This window comes from Rhinopithecus bieti, unplaced genomic scaffold, assembly GCF_001698545.2.
Source record: "Rhinopithecus bieti isolate Rb0 unplaced genomic scaffold, ASM169854v2 scaffold_6933, whole genome shotgun sequence".
Lineage (NCBI taxonomy): Eukaryota > Metazoa > Chordata > Mammalia > Primates > Cercopithecidae > Rhinopithecus > Rhinopithecus bieti.
Window position 1 is genome coordinate 2547178 of NW_016805426.1, and position 19150 is coordinate 2566327.

Sequence of the window (19150 nt, forward strand, 5' to 3'; positions counted from 1 at the left end):
GGGGAGGGGGGAGGGATTGCACTGGGAGTTATACCTGATATAAATGATGAATTGATGGGTGCTGACGAGTTGATGGGTGCAGCACACCAACATGGCACAAGTATACATATGTAACAAACCTGCACGTTATGCACATGTACCCTAGAACTTAAAGTATAATAATAATAAAAAAAAATTAAAAAAAAAAAGAAATCTAACAAGAGGGGTAGTTTTGCCTAGCTTAGTGTACAGTGGAAGAAGGGCAACAGGCATGAACAAGGCTGGGTGCTAAAATAAAACTAAATTTAGGAAAGGCAAAAAGGGAGAAAAGGCCTAGAATATTGATACAAACTTTAAAATCTCAGAGTAGGCCGGGTGCGGTGGCTCATGCCTATAATCCCAGTAATTTGGGAGGCTGAGGCGGGTGGATCACCTAAGGTCAGGAGTTAGAGACCAGCTTGGCCAACTTGGTGAAACCCCGTCTCTACTAAAAATACAAAAGTTAGCCAGGAGTAGTGGTAGGTGCCTGTAATCCCAGCTACTTGGGAGGCGAAGGCAGGAGAATCACTGGAACCCAGGAGGCGATGGTTGCAATCAGCCAAGATCGTACCACTGCACTCCAGCCTGGACAACAGAGCCAGACTCTGTCTCAAAAATAAAAAAAAAAATAAATAAAATCCCAGAGTAGCCAAAAGGCGATCTCTCAAGCAAAACACAAGAAGTCCTCGTGAGACCTTGACAGTATAATTATTAGGCTGGTGTAAAAGTAATTGCAGTTTTTGCCATTACTTTTAATATATGGCCTATGATTAAAAAATAAAATACATTTTACTGACAAGCAAGGCATGCATGCTGAGATTTTGAAGAGGTGCTGATGGGACTTCACACATACAATCTGTCCTAGTAAGAAAACAGATCAACGTTGAGTATAAACTACGGATGAAAAAGAAATATTTCTCCAACAATCATGAATTCAGCTTCCATTTCATGGGATAATCAAGAATTTTAGACACAGTACTTCTGCTACCAGGACTTGATTTTCAAGAAATAACAAAATAGCTTCACTTAGTGACCCAAGCTTTTTTCACAAACTCCATTCATAATTGCATGTCCTTACCTTAACGATACCCTTTTTCTTATGATATTTCTCTCCCAGTTTTTTGGTTATAATTTTCACAATAATTTCCTAGAAAATAACAACAACAAAAAAAAAGAGGAAAGGAAAGACAGAAGTGATGGTTTATTTACTTCTTCCTTTTAAACTATGTTCACCCAAAACCACAGGAAAATATAACTGCCCTGCCAAATATGAAATGCTGGAGTTCTCTGCCTTCCCAACAACGGCAAACATTTCCTTAGCAATCTTTTATTCATTCTTCCCCTTTCTGTTCATCATGGTTAGCAAGAGGAAAAAAACATACATATGTATATACAAAATGTTTGATTTCTACATTGAAGAGTTCTGGAAATCTAGGACTGTTATCGGTGAATCTCAACTCTGGTACTTTATGTCTTTCGTAGATAGTTTCTTTCTCTCTATTGCAGGAAGTGAAAAGCACTCAGGTGTTCAGGTGTTCACTGCTGATAAAAACTCAGATTGCAAGAGACTCAATGGAAACTGCAAGGCACTGAGCCTTCGAGCTTATGCAGCACAGTTCTCACAATGCCCCTTTCTCATTAGGTTGCTTTGAATTTTGATACAAATGGGATTCCTCCAGATTAGTTATAGCTAAAGGTATTGTTCTTCTGAGCATTTAATTCTCAAATGGGAGGAAAATCTGGACGTATTTCCTATTAATGAATTTGGAGTTTGCTTCTTTACCATTTTTTCCTGATTTTTTCAGGAAAGCTGAAAAATTGGATTAGCTGTCTAAGAGCTAATAATGAAAATTAAATTGCCTAACAATGCAATATTCACTGCAGAGATTCTATATTTTCTACTTCAAGTGAATATATCCAAGAGATGGTCGCAAGTACTTCATAAAGCCATGCTTAAAATCATACCAACCAAACCTTAGGAAGGACTTTGGGGAGAGTGTATTTCATAGTAGAAAGATATGTTTAAGGAAGTCTCTCTTTTAAGACTTTCTAAATGAAGCCAATTAATACCAAAACAACTTCTCCAGTTTAGCCATGCTATTTTCTGGGCTAACTTCTCAAAGGCTCTCATGGGTTCACACTCCAGTCATTGGAAGATAATTCATTACACCACTGTACTTACTGGCCCTTGCCCACAGTAAAGCTGTTAAAAATATTTCCTTTCTGAGTTTAAAAATTAAGCACAGTGGGCTGGGCGCGATGGCTCATCTCTGTAATCCCAGCACTTTGGGACGCCGAGGCAGGTGGATCACCTGAGGTCTGGAGTTTGAGACCAGCCTGACCAACATGGAGAAATCCCATCTTTACTAAAAATACAAAATGAGCTGGGCATGGTGGCCCATGCCTGTAATCTCAGCTATTAGGGAGGCCGAGGCAGGAGAATCGCTTGAACCCAGGAGGTGGAGACTGTAGTGAGCTGAGATTGTGCCACTGCACTCCAACATGGGCAACAAGAGCAAAACTCCGTCTCAAAAAAAAAAAAAAGACATTAGGCACAGTGGCTCAGGCCAGTAAATACTGACACGCTGGGAAGCTGAGGCAGGAGGATCACTTGAGGCTGCTATGTTGACCAGCCTGGACAACAGAGTAAAACCTCGTCTCTACGAAAAACACAAAAATCAGCAGGGCATTAGTGGTGCGTGCTTGTAGTCCTAGCTACTCTGGAAGCCGAGGTGGGAGGATCGCTTGAAGCCAGGAGTTTGAGACCAGCCTGGTCAATACAGCAAGACCTTGTCTCTATTTAAAAATAAAAAAAAGAATAAGACACTCTGAAAGTTTTATGAAAATGTCACATCTCAGTAAGTCTAAAATAGAGCATCAATAAATAATCATTTAACAATATTGCTAAATATTTAAAACTATTTTAAATTATTTTTTAAAACAATAATAAATTAATAAATAAGCAATAAAAATATAAAACTCCCTTGAGTTTGTAAAATTTAAAACTTGCTTTTCTCCACAATGTACCTATTAATAAACGGACCAATTCTAAGTTTCAGTAATTGTAAATGAAAAACCAACACTTGAGCATTTATAGTTCTACTCATTTCTGAAAAACACAACCTTTTGTCTTATAGCAAAAATTGAAAATTTCTGGCTCAAGTTCAAGATGTCCATAAATAAGTTTAGCACCAAACTTAAGGAACATTAGTCTATAAGCATAAAGTAACCCTCCAATAGAAGTGCAACCAATAGGCCGGGCGCGGTGGCTCAAGCCTGTAATCCCAGCACTTTGGGAGGCCGAGACGGGTGGATCACGAGGTCAGGAGATCGAGACCATCCTGGCTAACACGGTGAAACCCCGTCTCTACTAAAATACAAAAAACTAGCCGGGCGAGGTGGCGGGCGCCTGTAGTCCCAGCTACTCCGGAGGCTGAGGCAGGAGAATGGCGTGAACCCGGGAGGCGGAGCTTGCAGTGAGCTGAGATCCGGCCACTTCACTCCAGTCCGGGCGACAGAGCCAGACTCCGCCTCAAAAAAAAAAAAAAAAAAAAAAAAAAAAAAAAAAAAAAAAAGAAGTGCAACCAATAATTAAAGATCTAATAGAAAGAAAATTCATTATAAGTTATAACTAACTGTATCTATATAGATTATACATGTTTGAAAAATTTAGTTACTTATACTAAATGCTAGTTAAATCACTCACTTAAACAGACATTTAGAACTTAAGAAACTCCAACTGAATACTTACAGGCTGTAGCCAGTAATCTGTTCGGGCAGTCCTTTTCTTTTCCTCTTCAATCTGTAGAACACATAATGTCTGAATATTATCTCCTTAAAATCCTCATTGGACTTCAAAATACTATTCTATTTAACAAAATAACACCATAAAACTGTGAAGTCTTCTACTTCACAGAAGACCAATGACATAATTTGCAAGCTCTGATAAATACAAATAGACATTATTTGTCCTTAGTTTTTGATTTTAAAAAACTTGCATTTTTAAAAGTATGTAATAAAGCAAGTCAACTGACCTAGGAAGCAAACAGACACAACCCCCATTCCAGCTGCAAGACCAGCCCGTACCTGCCCTCACCCACTGTCTCCCATGTGACTGTCAGGAGCTGGAAAAGAGGCCATGTTTTCATGCAGTAAAATCGTAACGCATAGATCAATGCGGCACAGCATGGTTAAGCATACAGCCTGGTAGCAAACAGGGGGCTCCCTGTTTGAAAATGACAGTAAAGCTCATGAATGAAAGGGAAGAAAAATACCACCAAGAGGTAAATAACTGAGAGTGACCAAAAGAAAAGAGTGCTGTCTGGCTGTTTTGGCAAAAATATCCAATCCTTTTCTTTCTCAACTGCTTACAGTTAACCCTAAGTACCAATTTTCAATGGGATCGAACAATGTAATAATCCCCTGGTTGATTCGAAACTCCCACAACACTTTGGGAGGCCGAGGTGGGAGGATCACGAGGTCAGGAGTTTGAGACTAGCCTGGCCAACACGGTGAAACCCCGTCTCTACTAAAAGTACAAAAATTAGCCAGGTGTGGTGGTGCACACCTGTAGTCCCAGACACAAGAATTGCTTGAACCTGTGAGGCGGAGGCTGCAGTGAGCCGAGGTCACACTGCTGCACTCCAGCCTGGGTCACAGAGTCACACTCCATCTCAAAAAAGAAAAAAAACTCATTTTAAATCCTTCAACTTTTCAACAATGTTCTAAAATTAGTATTCATTATATTCAAAGAAGGTTGAAGGCTTTCCATTTTACTTTGAATAAAATTAAATTTAAAAATTCCCTGTCACAGCGTGCAAGACCTCTGTGGTGTTGGCCCTCCTGGCTCTCTGATCTCAAACGCCACCATGTGCTTGCTGCACTCCAGTCCCGTAGGCCTTTCCTTTGGATGCTTGATCGTTTCTGTCTAGGCACGGTTCACAAGATCTCTCCCCAGGCCCTACCCTCATACCTCCTTGGCGCTCAGCATTTTGTGATCATTCACTGGCTCACTGCTGAACAGCTCTGTCGTTAGAAGGAAAGCTCCATGACTAACAAGGACTGTTTTTCTATCTACTTACAGAGTGGGGCCTTGCACAAAGTGCAGCATGTAATAGGGATTCAGTTTCATAGTATATTCATCTTATATTTTACTTGAAGTTTTTTAGATCACCCTGCATGGTGTGAGGACTAGGAACAGAGAAGACTGAACAGCCAGCCGGGGGCAGTGGCTCACACCTTGTAATCCCAGCACTTTGGGAGGCTGAGGCGAGCGGATCACCTGAGGCCAGGAGTTCAAGATCAGCCTGGCCAGCATAGTGAAATCCTGCCTCTATAAAAAATGTAAAAAATTAGCCGGGCATGGTGGCAGGTGCCTATAATCCCAGTGACTCAGGAGGCTGAAGCAGAAGAATCTCTTGAACCTGGGAGGTGGAGGCTGCAGTGAGCCGAGATTGTGCAACTGCACTCTGACCTGGGCGACAGAGAGAGACTCTGTCTCAACAACAACCACCAAAAAAAAAAAAAACATGTCACAGGTTTCTCTTGCTAGCTAGGAGGTGCTAAGTGGAAGTCAAAGTCAACAGGAGAGTAGCGGTTGAAGGAGGGAGGCCAACCACAGAGGACTCCAATTTCTTTTTCCTTTTTTAGACGGAGTCTCGCTCTGTCGCCCAGGCTGAAGTGCAGTGGCCGGATCTCAGCTCACTGCAAGCTCCGCCTCCCGGGTTCCCGCCATTCTCCTGCCTCAGCCTCCTGAGCAGCAGGGACTACAGGCGCCCGCCACCACGCCCGGCTAGTTTTTTGTATTTTTTTTTAAGTAGAGACAGGGTTTCACCATGTTAGCCAGGATGGTCTCGATCTCCTGACCTCGTGATCCGCCCGTCTCGGCCTCCCAAAGTGCTAAGATTACAGGCTTGAGCCACCGCGCCCGGCCGAGGACTCCAATTTCTAATTGAATTCTACTGACCGTAACTACACAGGGAGTTTTAAAGACAGCACCTGAGGCATAAAAGGAAACTATTTAGGCGGGGCATGGTGGCTCACACTTGTAATCCTAGCATTTGGGAGGTCGAGGTGGGTGGATGACTTGAGGTCAGGAGTTCGAGATCAGCCTGGCCAACATGGTGAAACCCCATCTCTACTAAAAATACAAAAACTAGCCAGGTGTGGTGGTGGGCGACTGCAATCCCTGCTACTCAGGAGGCTGAGCCAGGAGAATCATTTGAACCTGGGAGGCAGAGGTTGCAGTGATCCGAGACCATGCCAACTGCACTCCAGCCTGGGCAACAGGGCAAGACTCTGTCTCAAAAACAAACAAACAAACAAAACAAACAAACAAACAAACTTATTTAGAGGGGCTCCAACTCCGGTTCAGGGAACTGTATGTAGTGAGGTCACTATTCCCTAGTCCATATATGATAATTTTCCTAATTTTCTATTAATCTAATAAATGGTGAAATGATTTAATTTTCCTTGGGTTCTAAGGTATCCATATGCAGTCCATAAACTGTACCTCCATGATTTCATCCAGTGCAGATTTCTTTTTCTTCTTTTCTTTGGACTGAGCTGAGCTCTGGGCAGATTCTTTTCGTTTCACTGATGCTGAACTTCCTATTGTCTTCAGTGCACTCGGTCCCAGAGTACTGATGAACAGGAGAATCATGCTTGTTACCAAGAACCGTACACAGACGAATGCTTTACGATGCGCAAAATTCACAATATAGAATAAATGTGTGACATGATTAATTTACAGGAGATTAGTGAAAACCACGGAGAACCTGTCCACATCTCTTACAGAACTATCAGCACCGAGTGAGCATTTAATCCGCGCTGTCTTTAACTCTCTATACCTTCTCCTCACTCCTTCAGTCAGTGCTACTATACTTTGTATAGTAAAATGATGGTAGGGAGCTTAGGCTTTGGTGTTGAGCAGATTAGGGTTTGAGGCTACTTCTATTAGGACCTGGGGTAATTCACTTTCCTAAGCCTCAAATCTTCATCTATCTCAAATGCAATAATTAAATGACATGTTTTCAAATGACGGATTTAAGTCTAGCATGTTACTCTCAGTTCTGGTTTTGTAAACCAAAATTCCAATGTGTTACTTAAAAGTTTTTAATTGCTCCCAACTGCCCAGAGTTGACAATGTAAATCCTTTTTTTTTTTTTGAGATGGAGTCTCACTCTGTTGCCCAGGCTGAAGTGCAGTGGCATGATCTCGGCTCACTGCAACCTCCACCTCCCAGGTTCAAGCAATTCTCGTGCCTCAGTTTCCCAAGTAGCTGGGATTACAGGCTCGCACCACCACGCTGGGCTAATTTTTATATTTTTAGTAGAGACGGGGTTTCGCAATGTTGGCCAGGCTAGTCTTGAACTCTTGACCTCTGGTGATCCACCTGCCTTGTCCTCCCAAAGTGCTGGGATTACAGGCATGAGCCACTGTGCCTGGCTGACAGTGTAAATTCTAACTTCTTTACTGCCAATATACAACTGTCACCACTGGCCCCAGAATACCATTCTAGTCACCATCCCTGACTTTCTATGTACACCAGTCACTAAGAACAATTCGCTATTGACTGAGCCATGCCCTATGCTTTGAGCTCTGAAAATTTGCACATGCCTTGTTTTATACCTAAAATAATCTCTCCTTTTATCCCCATTTGTTACAATTCTTCAAGGTCCATTCTTCCTGAGGGTTCTTGGATCTTGCAGTGTTTTGAAATGCCACAGTGCCTTGTGGCATGCATCACACTGCACCTTGTACGATAATCATTTGTATGTATGACTCCTCTCTTGTAGTAGGGAGGAACCATCTATTTTTTCCTGCAAAGTAGCAGTAACTATCTTGTAACTCACATGAAATAGATGCTCCATTAATATTTGCTGATCAAATGACTTTTACCCATCTATGATTAGTAGAGAATATAACAGATTTATTATTTTCCTTTATTTGGACTTTAAAAAAAATACATTTAAAGGTAGCATTAGATTGATGAACTGCTGGGTTACATTAAGTTTGAAGTCAACTAAAACCCCTACATCTTTTCTCTATGGAGAATTGTAGGTCAGGACTCTGTCACTCTGTTTTTATGGGAGTTGTTTCCTCTTTACCTAACTGTCAGGCTTTCCATTTACCTTTGTAAAATTTTACTTACTGGGTTTTGACCTGTAATTCAACCCACTGAACATACATTTAAACTCTGATTCTATTACTGAACGCATTTCCTAGGGTGTAACAACTATAAATAATGGACATGGGTTTTGCACAGGCCAAGTCCATGTAAAGATAAGCTCTTCAACTTTCTCCTTAAATGTTCTTTAGATTTAAGTATACTTTGAACTAGGGATCCAGGGATAATTCAGATCACAATCAACCACAATATGTCTACAAAATAGGCACTAATAACCCTAGCAAAAGAGGAGTTAGGATTAAGTGGTTATTTTTGGCTTGAGTGATTACCACTTCCTCGTCTCATGTTCACAAACCACCTATTTCCTATCGTAATCTGTTTGAAATGCTTGTTAATCTTATTATTTTCTGAAGATTTTCTCCACTTAAAAAGATATATTTGCTTATTTTTCTGCCTTCTGGCTCCTCTACCAATCTCCATGATTACTCAGAGGTTCTCAACAGTGAGTCCCTAAATATTAATACATCTATAAATTATTTCAGTATTTTGGTGTTAATCTCAGCTTAGACACTTGAGTTTATTCAAGGCTATTATTTACTCTTCTTAAAACTGAACTGGGCTGGCGTGGTGGTTCATGCCTGTAATCCCGGCACTTTGGGAGGCTGAGGTGGGTGGATCATTTGAGGTCAGGAGTTTGAGACCAGCCTGACTAACATGGTGAAACCCAGTTTCTATTAAAAATACAAAAAAATCAGCCGAGCATGGTGTCGCATGCCCGTCCTCCCAGCTACTCGGGAGGCTGAGGCAGGAGAATCTTCTGAACTTGGAAGTAAGAGGTTGTGGTGAGCTGAGATCATACCATTGTGCTCCAGCCTGGGCAAAAAGAGCGAAACTCTTTCTCAAAAAAAAAGAAAAAGAAAATTTACTCAGCATCATTAAATACTTAGAATGCGACAATAATGGGGAAAAAGGATGACAAGAAGAGCCCAGCAAGATCGCAGGGTGAAGTGGGAAAACAGATGTAAAGGGCATTCCAGGAAGGGGAACAGCAGATGTAAAGGCAGGAAAGGGGGAGACCCCAGGCTCATTTAGGAAAGCCCAAATCAGTGGGCACAGCTGAGTGAAAACGGCAGGAGACACACAGGATCACAAAAGTCACTTAATAGTATGTAAAAAAATTCAAGGTCATCTTAGAGATGCCGAAACCAAGAGACGTTAAGAAATGAGTGACATGGTAAGAGCTGAAGTTTAGAAAGGTCCTTTTGCTGGCAATATCAAGATTCCATCAGAAGGGTGAGAGACTGAGACAGGGGTAAGGCAGAGTTAAAATAAAATCAAGGCAAGATATGAATATGAACAGATAGAAAAGGGAAAGTAAGGCTCCTTGAACAGCCTTCAGTTTTGCTTTCAGTAACTAGAGTGAATTCCAGCCCTTCTCAAAGGAGATAAAGAAGCCCAAAGAAGAAACAGAAATGAAAATCAAGTAAACTTTTTCAAGCAATAAGGGGGCTCATTTTCGTGCCTCAACACAGCCTAAAATGTCCACTTTGATATCTACATCATTTAGTTTATTCTAGGTTTTAGATATATAAGAGATATAAATCCACAGGAGAATGAATCCCAAACTATATTATGTACGATAATCTCAGAGAAAAAAAAAATCAGATGTCTTTCAGTTGTATTATCTATGACACTATTTACATACTTACACATATATTGTTCCTTATTCATGGACTCAGGTCACAACATCTTAACTTATCAAATAAATTATCAAATACATTATCAAAACTGGTCAAATAAAACAAATCTTTTTACTAATATCAAGGCTTGGCATAGGGGTACAGCAGGCTGAATAGACCCCCAGAAATATCAGGTCCTTATCCCTGAAACCTATCAATGTTACCTTATCTAAGAAAAGGGTCTTTGCAAATGAGATTAAGTTAAAGATCTTAAGATGAGGAGCTTGGCCTGGATTATCAGGGTGGACCCTAACTGCAATCGTTCCTTTTCTTGTAAGAGCAAGGTAGAGGGAGATTTGACACCTGGAGGAAAAGGCGACGTGAGGATGGGGCAAAGAGACATTTGAAGATGCTGCTCTTAAATACTAGAGAGATGCAACCACGAGCCAAGTAATGCCAGTGGCCAACAGAGCTGGAAAAGGCAAGGGACAGATTCTTCCCCAGAGCACAGCCAGCAGGCAGGCTCCTTGATTTCAATCCAGTGATAATGATTCAGAATCTGACCTCCAGAGAAAGAACATATTTCTGTTGTTTTAAGCCACCCAGTTTGTGGTAATCTGTTACAGCGACCATAGAAAACTAATACAAGGGAGGTCAATTTGGGGAACACTGGAACCAATTTTAACATCTATCTACATCTAGGAATAACACATAATTCAAAAGAACAGACAGAAATGCATAACATTCTAAAACAATAAGGCATGTGTGTTATATTTGAGCCTATCTTCCAGGTCATATCATGCCAATGTTAGACAATTCTTCCGGAATATACCCAGATGTAGAATCCAAATAACCAATTTCTTGATTATATCTAACGTAGGTGTTAATTTTGAAACATTATTTTGATCAAAGTTAAGACATCTGGCAAATCATTTTAAAGCTGATCTATACTGCTGATTCAGCCTATCTATCTCCTTCCATACTCCTAGCCACTTATTCAATAGTGTAAATAAACAATGACCTATAAACAAACCTGAAAAACTTAGATCTTAAAAAAAAAACATGTAAAGTACTAAGTAAAATAGAAAATATCACCAGCTTAAAAACAAATTCCAGTAGATACTGGTACTTGACTACCTTGTCTTACTCATCTTTTTTAACCTCCATGACAAAACTGAATGTACTGCATGTCAGAAATAGTGAATAAAGATTTGGTCAAAGAATACATTAAAAATTGCAAGAGAAGTAATGTAGAAAGTAGGTAGAACTACCTGACCACATGCTATGCCAGGTTTTGGCAAACGACAGCCTAAAGGCCAAATGCCAGCTGCCACCTGCCACCAGCTTTTGTAAATAAATTTACTGGAACCCAGCCATGCTCAGTTCCTTCATGCACTGTCCACGGCTGCTTTCTCACTACGACAGCAGAGTTCACTTATTGTGACAAAGACACCTGGCCAAAAAAGCCTAAAACATTTACTGTGCGGCTCTTTACAGAAAAAGTTTGCTGACCCCTACCCTGTGCTAGACCATCTAGAAGGGCAGGTAATGATTACTGAGTGTTTCCTGGTATATTGACACTGTACTGGAGGCTAAGGAGAGAGGCTGATAATCTCTATTCTCAGAAAACTCACAATGCAGCAAGTGAAAGAAAAATGCATACCCAGCTAACATTTAAACTGTGGCAAGCGGACTAAGACAGGAAAATAGACAGTTTTATACAGCAAACAAGGAACCGTTAACTGGAGAAAGATTCATGGAGAAGCAAAAGTTTATTCATGTGAAACATATAATCAAAATGAGGCTTTCCTCACAAAACAGAATCATCTCATCACAGGCAAACAGGAAAAGAACAGTTGCTAGCTGGACACAGTAGGGTATGACTGTAATCCCAGCTATTGATACCTGGGAGGCTGAGGCAGGAAGATCACCTTGAGCCCAGGAGTTCAAGGCCAGCCTGGGCAACATAGCAAGACCCTATCTCTTAAAACAAAACAAAACAAAACAAAAAAAAAGAACAATTGACAAGAAAACAGTGCAACCAACAAAAACCAAAAAAAGGTGAAAACTACAACTAGAAAAAAATGATTCACAATACTTTAAAATGCAGTAACCAATATTTCACAAAAATCCTAAAGTGTTAAGATATCCATGAATGATGCAGCTCACCTTGACTTGGAAGACGTTGCTCCGGATGAACTGCATGCTCCTTTACTCAAATTAAACGTGACTAGAAGAAAAAAATGTTATTCCACATGTACATTGCAGGAAAATCATAATAAAACTTCTCAGACAAGATACTACAAAGTGTTCACAGAGGATCTCAGGGACATTCTCAATAAACGAGAGCTAAAATGTTCCTATGTGGAGACCACACATTGCTGTAAAACGTCCCAGACTGACAACCATAGAACAGGAGGAACTTTGCACGCCATGTCACCGTGGCAGACCACACAGGCACTTCCCTGCTCTATCCCCATTTCCCCTGGGGAACAGTACTCCAATTCTGTTTAGGTCTCCATACCTCTTGCCTGTGGCTCAGGGGACATAACACCATTTTCATCCCTGGGGTAAATTCTGATTGTCTAAACCAATCAACACAATCCCAGTGACTGCTTTTTGGGTGGATGTGTGACACAGTTCTGGCCAATGACATCTGAAAGGAAATCTATTGAAGGGAGGAGTGTCTTCTTGGAAAAGTATCCTTGCTCCTAACAGGATTCTAGAAGAGCATCCAGAGATGTTCTCTGCCACCCTCATGACAATGCAGAGTCTGCATGTGATGGCTGGCGTGTTGGCAGCTACCTTGTGCCCATACAGCATGCAGAACCACCTTACCTCTGAGATTCTTATTATGGCAAGATATTTCCTTATTGTTTAAGCTAATTGTAGTCAATTTTGTTACTTGTAGCTTCAGCTAGACTATCCAATTAATTAATTAGTATTACCTTTTCATTAAATCAATAAAAACAATGTAACTCAGACAGATTGGATGTCTTACTCCCAGATAGGTTGACAAGTTGCATTTTTAACAAAACCAATATAAAAGCATCTATGTTTAAAAAAAGAAAGAAAAGAAAAAATAAAACTACCTTTCTCTTCATCATTTTCTCTGCTTAATTCCGTAAAAGTAGGGGCCTCCTAAAAAAAAAGAAAGTTTTAAGGTTTTGGTGTACAGTGCATTTACTATCACCATTCAATAGGCCTAAGTTATGACTTGCTACCTGTGTTGCCAGGCAGCTCTAACACGCAAGTGATTAAGATCCTAATTAAGAAATTACACGCTTTTGGCCGGGCATGGTGGCTCACGCCTGTAATCCCAGCACTTTGGGAGGCTGAGGTGGGCAGATCACGAGGTCAGGAGTTTGAGACCAGTCTGGCCAAAATAGTGAAACCCCATCTCTACTAAAAATACACAAAAAATTAGCTGGGCATGGTGGTGTGCACCTGTAATCCCAGCTACTCAGGAGGCTGAGGCAGGAGAATCGCGTGAACCTGGGAGGCAGAGGTTGCAGTGAGCCAAGATTGTGCCACTGTACTCCAGCCTGGGCAACAGAATGAGACTCTGTCTCAAAAAAAAAAAAAAAGAAAAGAAAAGAAAAGAAAAGAAATTACATGTTTTTGGCCCAGTACGGTGGCTCACACCTGTAATCCTAACACTTTGGGAGGCCGAGGCAGATGGATCACCTGAGGACAGGCATTCGAGACGAGCCTGGCCAACATGGTGAAACTCTGTCTCTACTAAAAATACAAAAATTTAGCCGGGTGTGATGGCGGGCGCTTGTAATGCCAGCTACTCAGGAGGCTGAGCCAGGAGAATCGCCTGAACCCAGGGGGTGAGTGTTGCAGTGAGCCGAGATCGCGCCACTTTACTCCAGACTGGGTGAAAGAGCGAGACGAGCCTGGCCAACTTGGTGAAACCCCGTCTCTACTAAAAATAATTAGCCGGGTGTGGTGGCGGGCACCTGTAATCCCAGCTACTCGGGAGTCTGAGGCAGGAGAATCGCTTGAACCTGGGAGGCGGAGGTTGCAGTGAGCCGAGATCATGCCGCTGCATTCTCCAGCCTGGGTGACAGAGCAAGATGTTGTCTCAAAAAAAAACAAAAAACAAAAGAAATTACATGCTTTGGCTGGGCATGGTGGCTCATGCCTGTAATCCCAGCACCTTGGGAGGCCGAGCTCAGGCGGGAGGAATGCTTGAGGCCAGGAGTTAGAGGCCAGCCTGGACTACATAGCAAGAACCCCCATCTCTACAAAAAAAAAAAAAATTAGCCAGGCATGGTGGTGCATGTCTATAGTCCCAGTTACTCATATGAAGCAACAGGTTCACTTGAGCACCAGAGGTCAAGGGTGCAGTGAGCTGTAATCACACCACTGCATTCTAGCCTGGTGACAGAGAGAGACAGTCTCTCAAAAAAAAATTAGAACTTACATGCGTTGCAAATATTATCCAATTGAGAATTATTCTAAATACCAAAAAGTAGCTTTTCTGTACCAAACGGCAGAAGTTTACCCATATTCTTATTTCTATTACAACTTAAACAGGAAATAACAAAAATATAAGGCAATAAACCTTAGGAAAAGCAAAAACTTTTTTATTTTTTTTAAGTCTGTTCAAGAACAGACTAAACTAATGAATAATGAATAGTGGTATATTGGAACAATGGTTACTTCTGGGAGATGGGGTATTAATTGGCAATGAGCATGAGGAAACCCTCTGGGATACTAGAAAAGTCCTATATCTTTATCTGGGTGGTGGTTCCACACGTTACCTGTCACTCTTTCTACACACATATATTTGTAAAAGTTCAGTGAACTGTACACATAAGATTAATGCACCTCATACACTTTAATCAATGTATGTTAGAGCTCAATAAACAGTTCAAAAACCACTCAGTTTCACATACACACCAGGCTATCTTTGCCTGCTCACACACAAGTGTTAGAACGTAAGCCACAGAAGGCTGGGCGTGGTGGCTCATGCCTGTAATCTCAGCATTTTGGGAGGCTGAAGAGGGGGGATCACCTGAGGTCAGGAGTTTGAGACCAACCTGGCCAACATGGCGAAACCCCATCTCTATTAAAAATGCAAAAAATTAGCCCAATGTGGTAGCTTATGCCTGTAGTCCCAGCTACTTGGGAGGCTGAGACACAAGAATCACTTGAACCCACAAGGCGGGGGTTGCAGTGAGCTGAAATTGCGCCACCGCACTCCAGCCTGGGTGACAGAGTGAGACTCCGTCTCAAAAAAAAAAAAAGTAAGCCACAGGAGACAGTTTTTTGTACCTTTTGTTCACTGAGTATTCCCTACGCCTACAAGAATCCTGGCACAGTGGAGGCGCTGATAAATATACGTTGAAATAAATGCCTCAACCTAGTTATTCTAACACCTCAGCTCCTTCCCTCCCCATTCATCTGGCTTACACCCACTGATTCTTCAAGACTCCTGGGCACTGAGGTTGTATCCACCCTCAAATACTCTATCCTCCCCAGGCCAGAGTAAACATTGCTTCTCTATGTTTCCACACACTGCGTTTACCTCCAGTACTGAATTAATCATAATCAGTTGAAATTATCTGTGTATATGTCTTCCCATTAGGTAGCATCTCTATTTAGATATAAGGAAATTGAGGTTTGGAAAGACTATGTAATTATACAAGATTATGAAGTTAGTAAGTCAAATGTGCTTTTGACACCCGGCTGGTTCTCCTCTTAGTTAAGGAACAGTGCGCACAGAAACTTGATTCAATGCTGAAAAAACACAAGCTGGCTGGGTGTGGTGGCTCATGTCTGTAATCCTGTCACTTTGGGAGGCCGAGGCAGGTGGATCACCTGAGGTCAGGAGTTGGAGACCAGCCTGACCAACGTGGCGAAACCCTGTCTCTACTAAAAGTACAAAAATTAGCTGGGCGTGGTGGCAGCGCCTGTAGTCCCAGCTACTCGGGAGGCTGAGGCACGGGAATTGCTTGAACCCGGGAGGCGGAGGCTGCAGTGAGCTGAGATGGCGCCACTGCACTCCAGCCTGGGTGACAGGGCAAGACTCCATCTCAAAAAACAAAACACCAAGCCGTTGTGCTTCTTTCGATCTTTGGACACTGCTTCTCAGGATGGTATTGCTTGCCCACCTGCTCCTTCCCTTCCAGGCCTCGTCTCACTTGTTCTTCAATAAACTTGGCGGTTTTTTCGTCATCATCAAGGTCCTGCTTTCTCTTTTTCTCCAGTTCCAGCTGCCGGCGAATGGCCTCTGGGTCCCTGTCGATGTACTGAACATACCAGCCTTTCGGTGTCTCATCCACTTTGCACAGGCCTTGAAAACAGCCGCCACCATAAATTAGCACACCATCGAACAAAGCGTAAATATGAATGTGTTTCACCGCTGCCTATTTATTCACTCAAAGACACTCAAATCAGACCGAGCACCGTGGCTTAAACATGTAATCTCAGCACTTTAGGAGGCTGACACAGGTGGATCACTTGAGGTCAGGAACTCAAGACCAGCCTGGCCATCATGGTGAAACCCCGTCTCTACTAAAAAAACAAAAATTAGCTGGGCATGGCGGTGCACACCTGTAATCCCAGCTACTCAGGAGGCTGAGGCAGGAGAACAGCTTGAACCTGGGAGGTGGAGACTGCAGTGAGCTGAGATCGCACCACTGCACTCCAGCTTGGGCAACAGAGTGAGACTCAGTCTCAAAAACAAAACAGAGCACCAAATACACTAAAATACATTCAAATACACAAATTCATGCAGCAAATGGGATTTTCCATATTTATATTTAAGGAAATTTAGATACTATATATGGATTCAACCAACTGTGGGTGAGAAATATTCAAAAAAAGAAAAATGGATGGTTGCATCTGTACTGAACATGCACAGACATTTTTTTCTTCTAATTTTTCCTTAACGATAGAGTATAGAAACTATTTACATTATATTAAATATTATAAGAAATCTAGAGATGATTTAAAGTACGAGGGAGGATGTATATAGGTTACATGCAAGTACTATATCATTTTATTTTATAAAAGGGACTTGAGTGTCTGTGAATTCTGGTTATCAGCAAGGAGTCCTGGACCCAATCCCCCATGGATACCGAGAAACAGCTGTATGATCTTGCATAGTGTTTATTCAATTCTATCTAAGTATTTAATATCCAATGGTTATATGATGTTCTATTAACTTAAGGCAGAAATTATGCTCCCAAAATGGAATCAAGTAACATGATGAATAAGCAAAACACTGACCCAATTTTTTTTCTTTCCTTATCCCAAACATCTCATCCTACGAAGATCAGAAATGGGAAAGAAGAAGCAACTTTGAAATCTCATTCTTACCTTCTCTGCCCAGCCACTTAGTAAAATCGGTCAGAGTTTCCCACTGAGTTGCATTCATATGGATGTGCTCTCGGTGGCTGATGTATTCATTGTAGACAATGTTGTTGTGGACCCTTTTAGTGCCTGAGAACAATATACGACACTGATGATCCTCAGAAGATTATGCGATTTATAAAGTTATTATTTGCACATACTTAAAATGTTTACCAAAGCGTCTCCTGAGAAGTTCTAAAAAGTCATTTCGGAATTCCCTGATAAAGAAAGAAAGGAAAGCATTAAGGTAATTTCTACAAACATATAGCATCATCTTTCTGAAATTTAAGCAGTAGCATAGTTTTTTGTTTTTGTTTTTTTTGAGATGGAGTCTCGTTCTTGTCACCCAAGCTGGAGTGCAGTGGCGCAATCATGATCTCAGCTCACTGCAACCTTCCCAGGTTCAAGTGATTTCTCTTGCCTCAGCCTCCCAAGTATCTGGGATTACAGTGGTCTACCATCACGCCTGGCTAATTTTTTTTTTTAAATTTTTAGTAGAGATGGGGTTTCACCATGTTGGACAGGCTGGTCTCAAACTCCTGGCCTCAGGTGATCCACCTGCCTCAGCCTCCCAAGCTGCTGGGATTACAGGCGTGAGCCACTGCATCCAGCCAGTATAGTTTTAATGCCCAAATGATATATGAAACATCTACATGAATATGGATATGAACCTTTAAAAACTGATCAAGGAAAGAACTCCAAAAGATTACAGCTTTTAAGGATTAAGTTAAAAGACAGTTTGCAGTTGAAATGTTTTGTCTTGGCAAAGCAGTCATAGAAAAAGTTAGCACGTACCTTCGGAATGGTTCCTTCATGAAGTCTGTTAGTGCCACTGATGGTGGCATAATGACCCCAGTCTATCTATGATAACAAAACTGCCCTGATTCCACGTGAAATTGGCACTTAATATGTGTCTCTGAGCTGGGTACACTGTAGTAAGTGCTAGATAAACCTAGGTGAATAAGACATAAATCTTAACTTTCAAGGAGGTTACAATCTAGCAGAACCAATCATAATGAAAAAGAAATGTAACAAAATATCATTGAAAGAGTCACAGGAGATGCCCAGAGGTGATTTTATTGTGGGCAGTGAAGGATAAGTAGAACCCTAGAGGTGAACTGCAAGAGAAAGCTCTTTCCAGCTGGCAAAGAAACATGAAAGCCTCACATGTCTGAGAAATGGCTTAATTTGACTAAAATTGATGGCTGATAAAACTCAGAGTGAGAGGGAGGGTAGAGTAGAATAAGGGAGATGATGTGGCTGGGAAACCAAAATAAGGTTTGGCTAATTTTTGAAGTACCTCGAATGTCACGTGAAAGAGGCTGAGTTTTGTGCTGTCAATAGAAAAGCATTAAACAATTTTGTTTGGCCCGGGTGCGATGGCTCATACCTGTAATCCCAGGACTTTGGGAGGTCAAGACAGGAGGATCTCTTGAGCCCAGGAGTTCGAGACCAGCCTGGGCAACAAAGTGAGACACTGTCTCTAAACCAAAAAAATTTAAAAATTAGCCAGGTGTGGTGGCGTGTATCTATGTTCCCAGTTACACGGCAGGCTGAAGCAGGAGGATTGCCTGAGCCCAGGAGGTCAAGGCTATAGTAAGCCATGACGATGCCACAGAACAACACCCTGTCTTTAAAAAAAAAAAAAAAAAAAAAAAAAAAGGCCGGTGGCGGTGGCTCCAGCCTGTAATCCCAATCCCAGCACTTTGGGAGGCCAAGACAGGCGGATCACGAGGTCAGGAGATCGAGACCATCCTGGCTAACACGGTGAAACCCCGTCTCTACTAAAAAATACAAAAAACGAGCCGGGCGAGGTGGCGGCGCCTGTAGTCCCAGCTACTCGGGAGGCTGAGGCAGGAGAATGGCGTAAACCCGGGGGGCGGAGCTTGCAGTGAGCTGAGATCGTGCCACTGCACTCCAGCCTGGGCGGCAGAGCGAGACTCCGTCTCAAAAAAAA

The 19150-nt window shown here is 41.8% G+C and overlaps 1 protein-coding gene across 1 annotated transcript in view; it reads right to left on the bottom strand.

Moving 5' to 3' along the window:
• The window catches only part of KIN (Kin17 DNA and RNA binding protein), a 38936-nt gene that overhangs the window by 10011 nt on the left and 9775 nt on the right, over positions 1–19150 (bottom strand). Inside the window, exons 3-10 of the mRNA XM_017872490.1 lie at positions 17368–17411; positions 17161–17283; positions 15951–16132; positions 12918–12966; positions 11995–12055; positions 6530–6659; positions 3770–3820; positions 1097–1165 (exon numbers count right to left, since the gene is read on the bottom strand). Coding sequence (XP_017727979.1) covers positions 1097–1165; positions 3770–3820; positions 6530–6659; positions 11995–12055; positions 12918–12966; positions 15951–16132; positions 17161–17283; positions 17368–17411 — 709 coding nt within the window. The remainder of the gene's footprint in view (positions 1–1096; positions 1166–3769; positions 3821–6529; positions 6660–11994; positions 12056–12917; positions 12967–15950; positions 16133–17160; positions 17284–17367; positions 17412–19150) is intronic.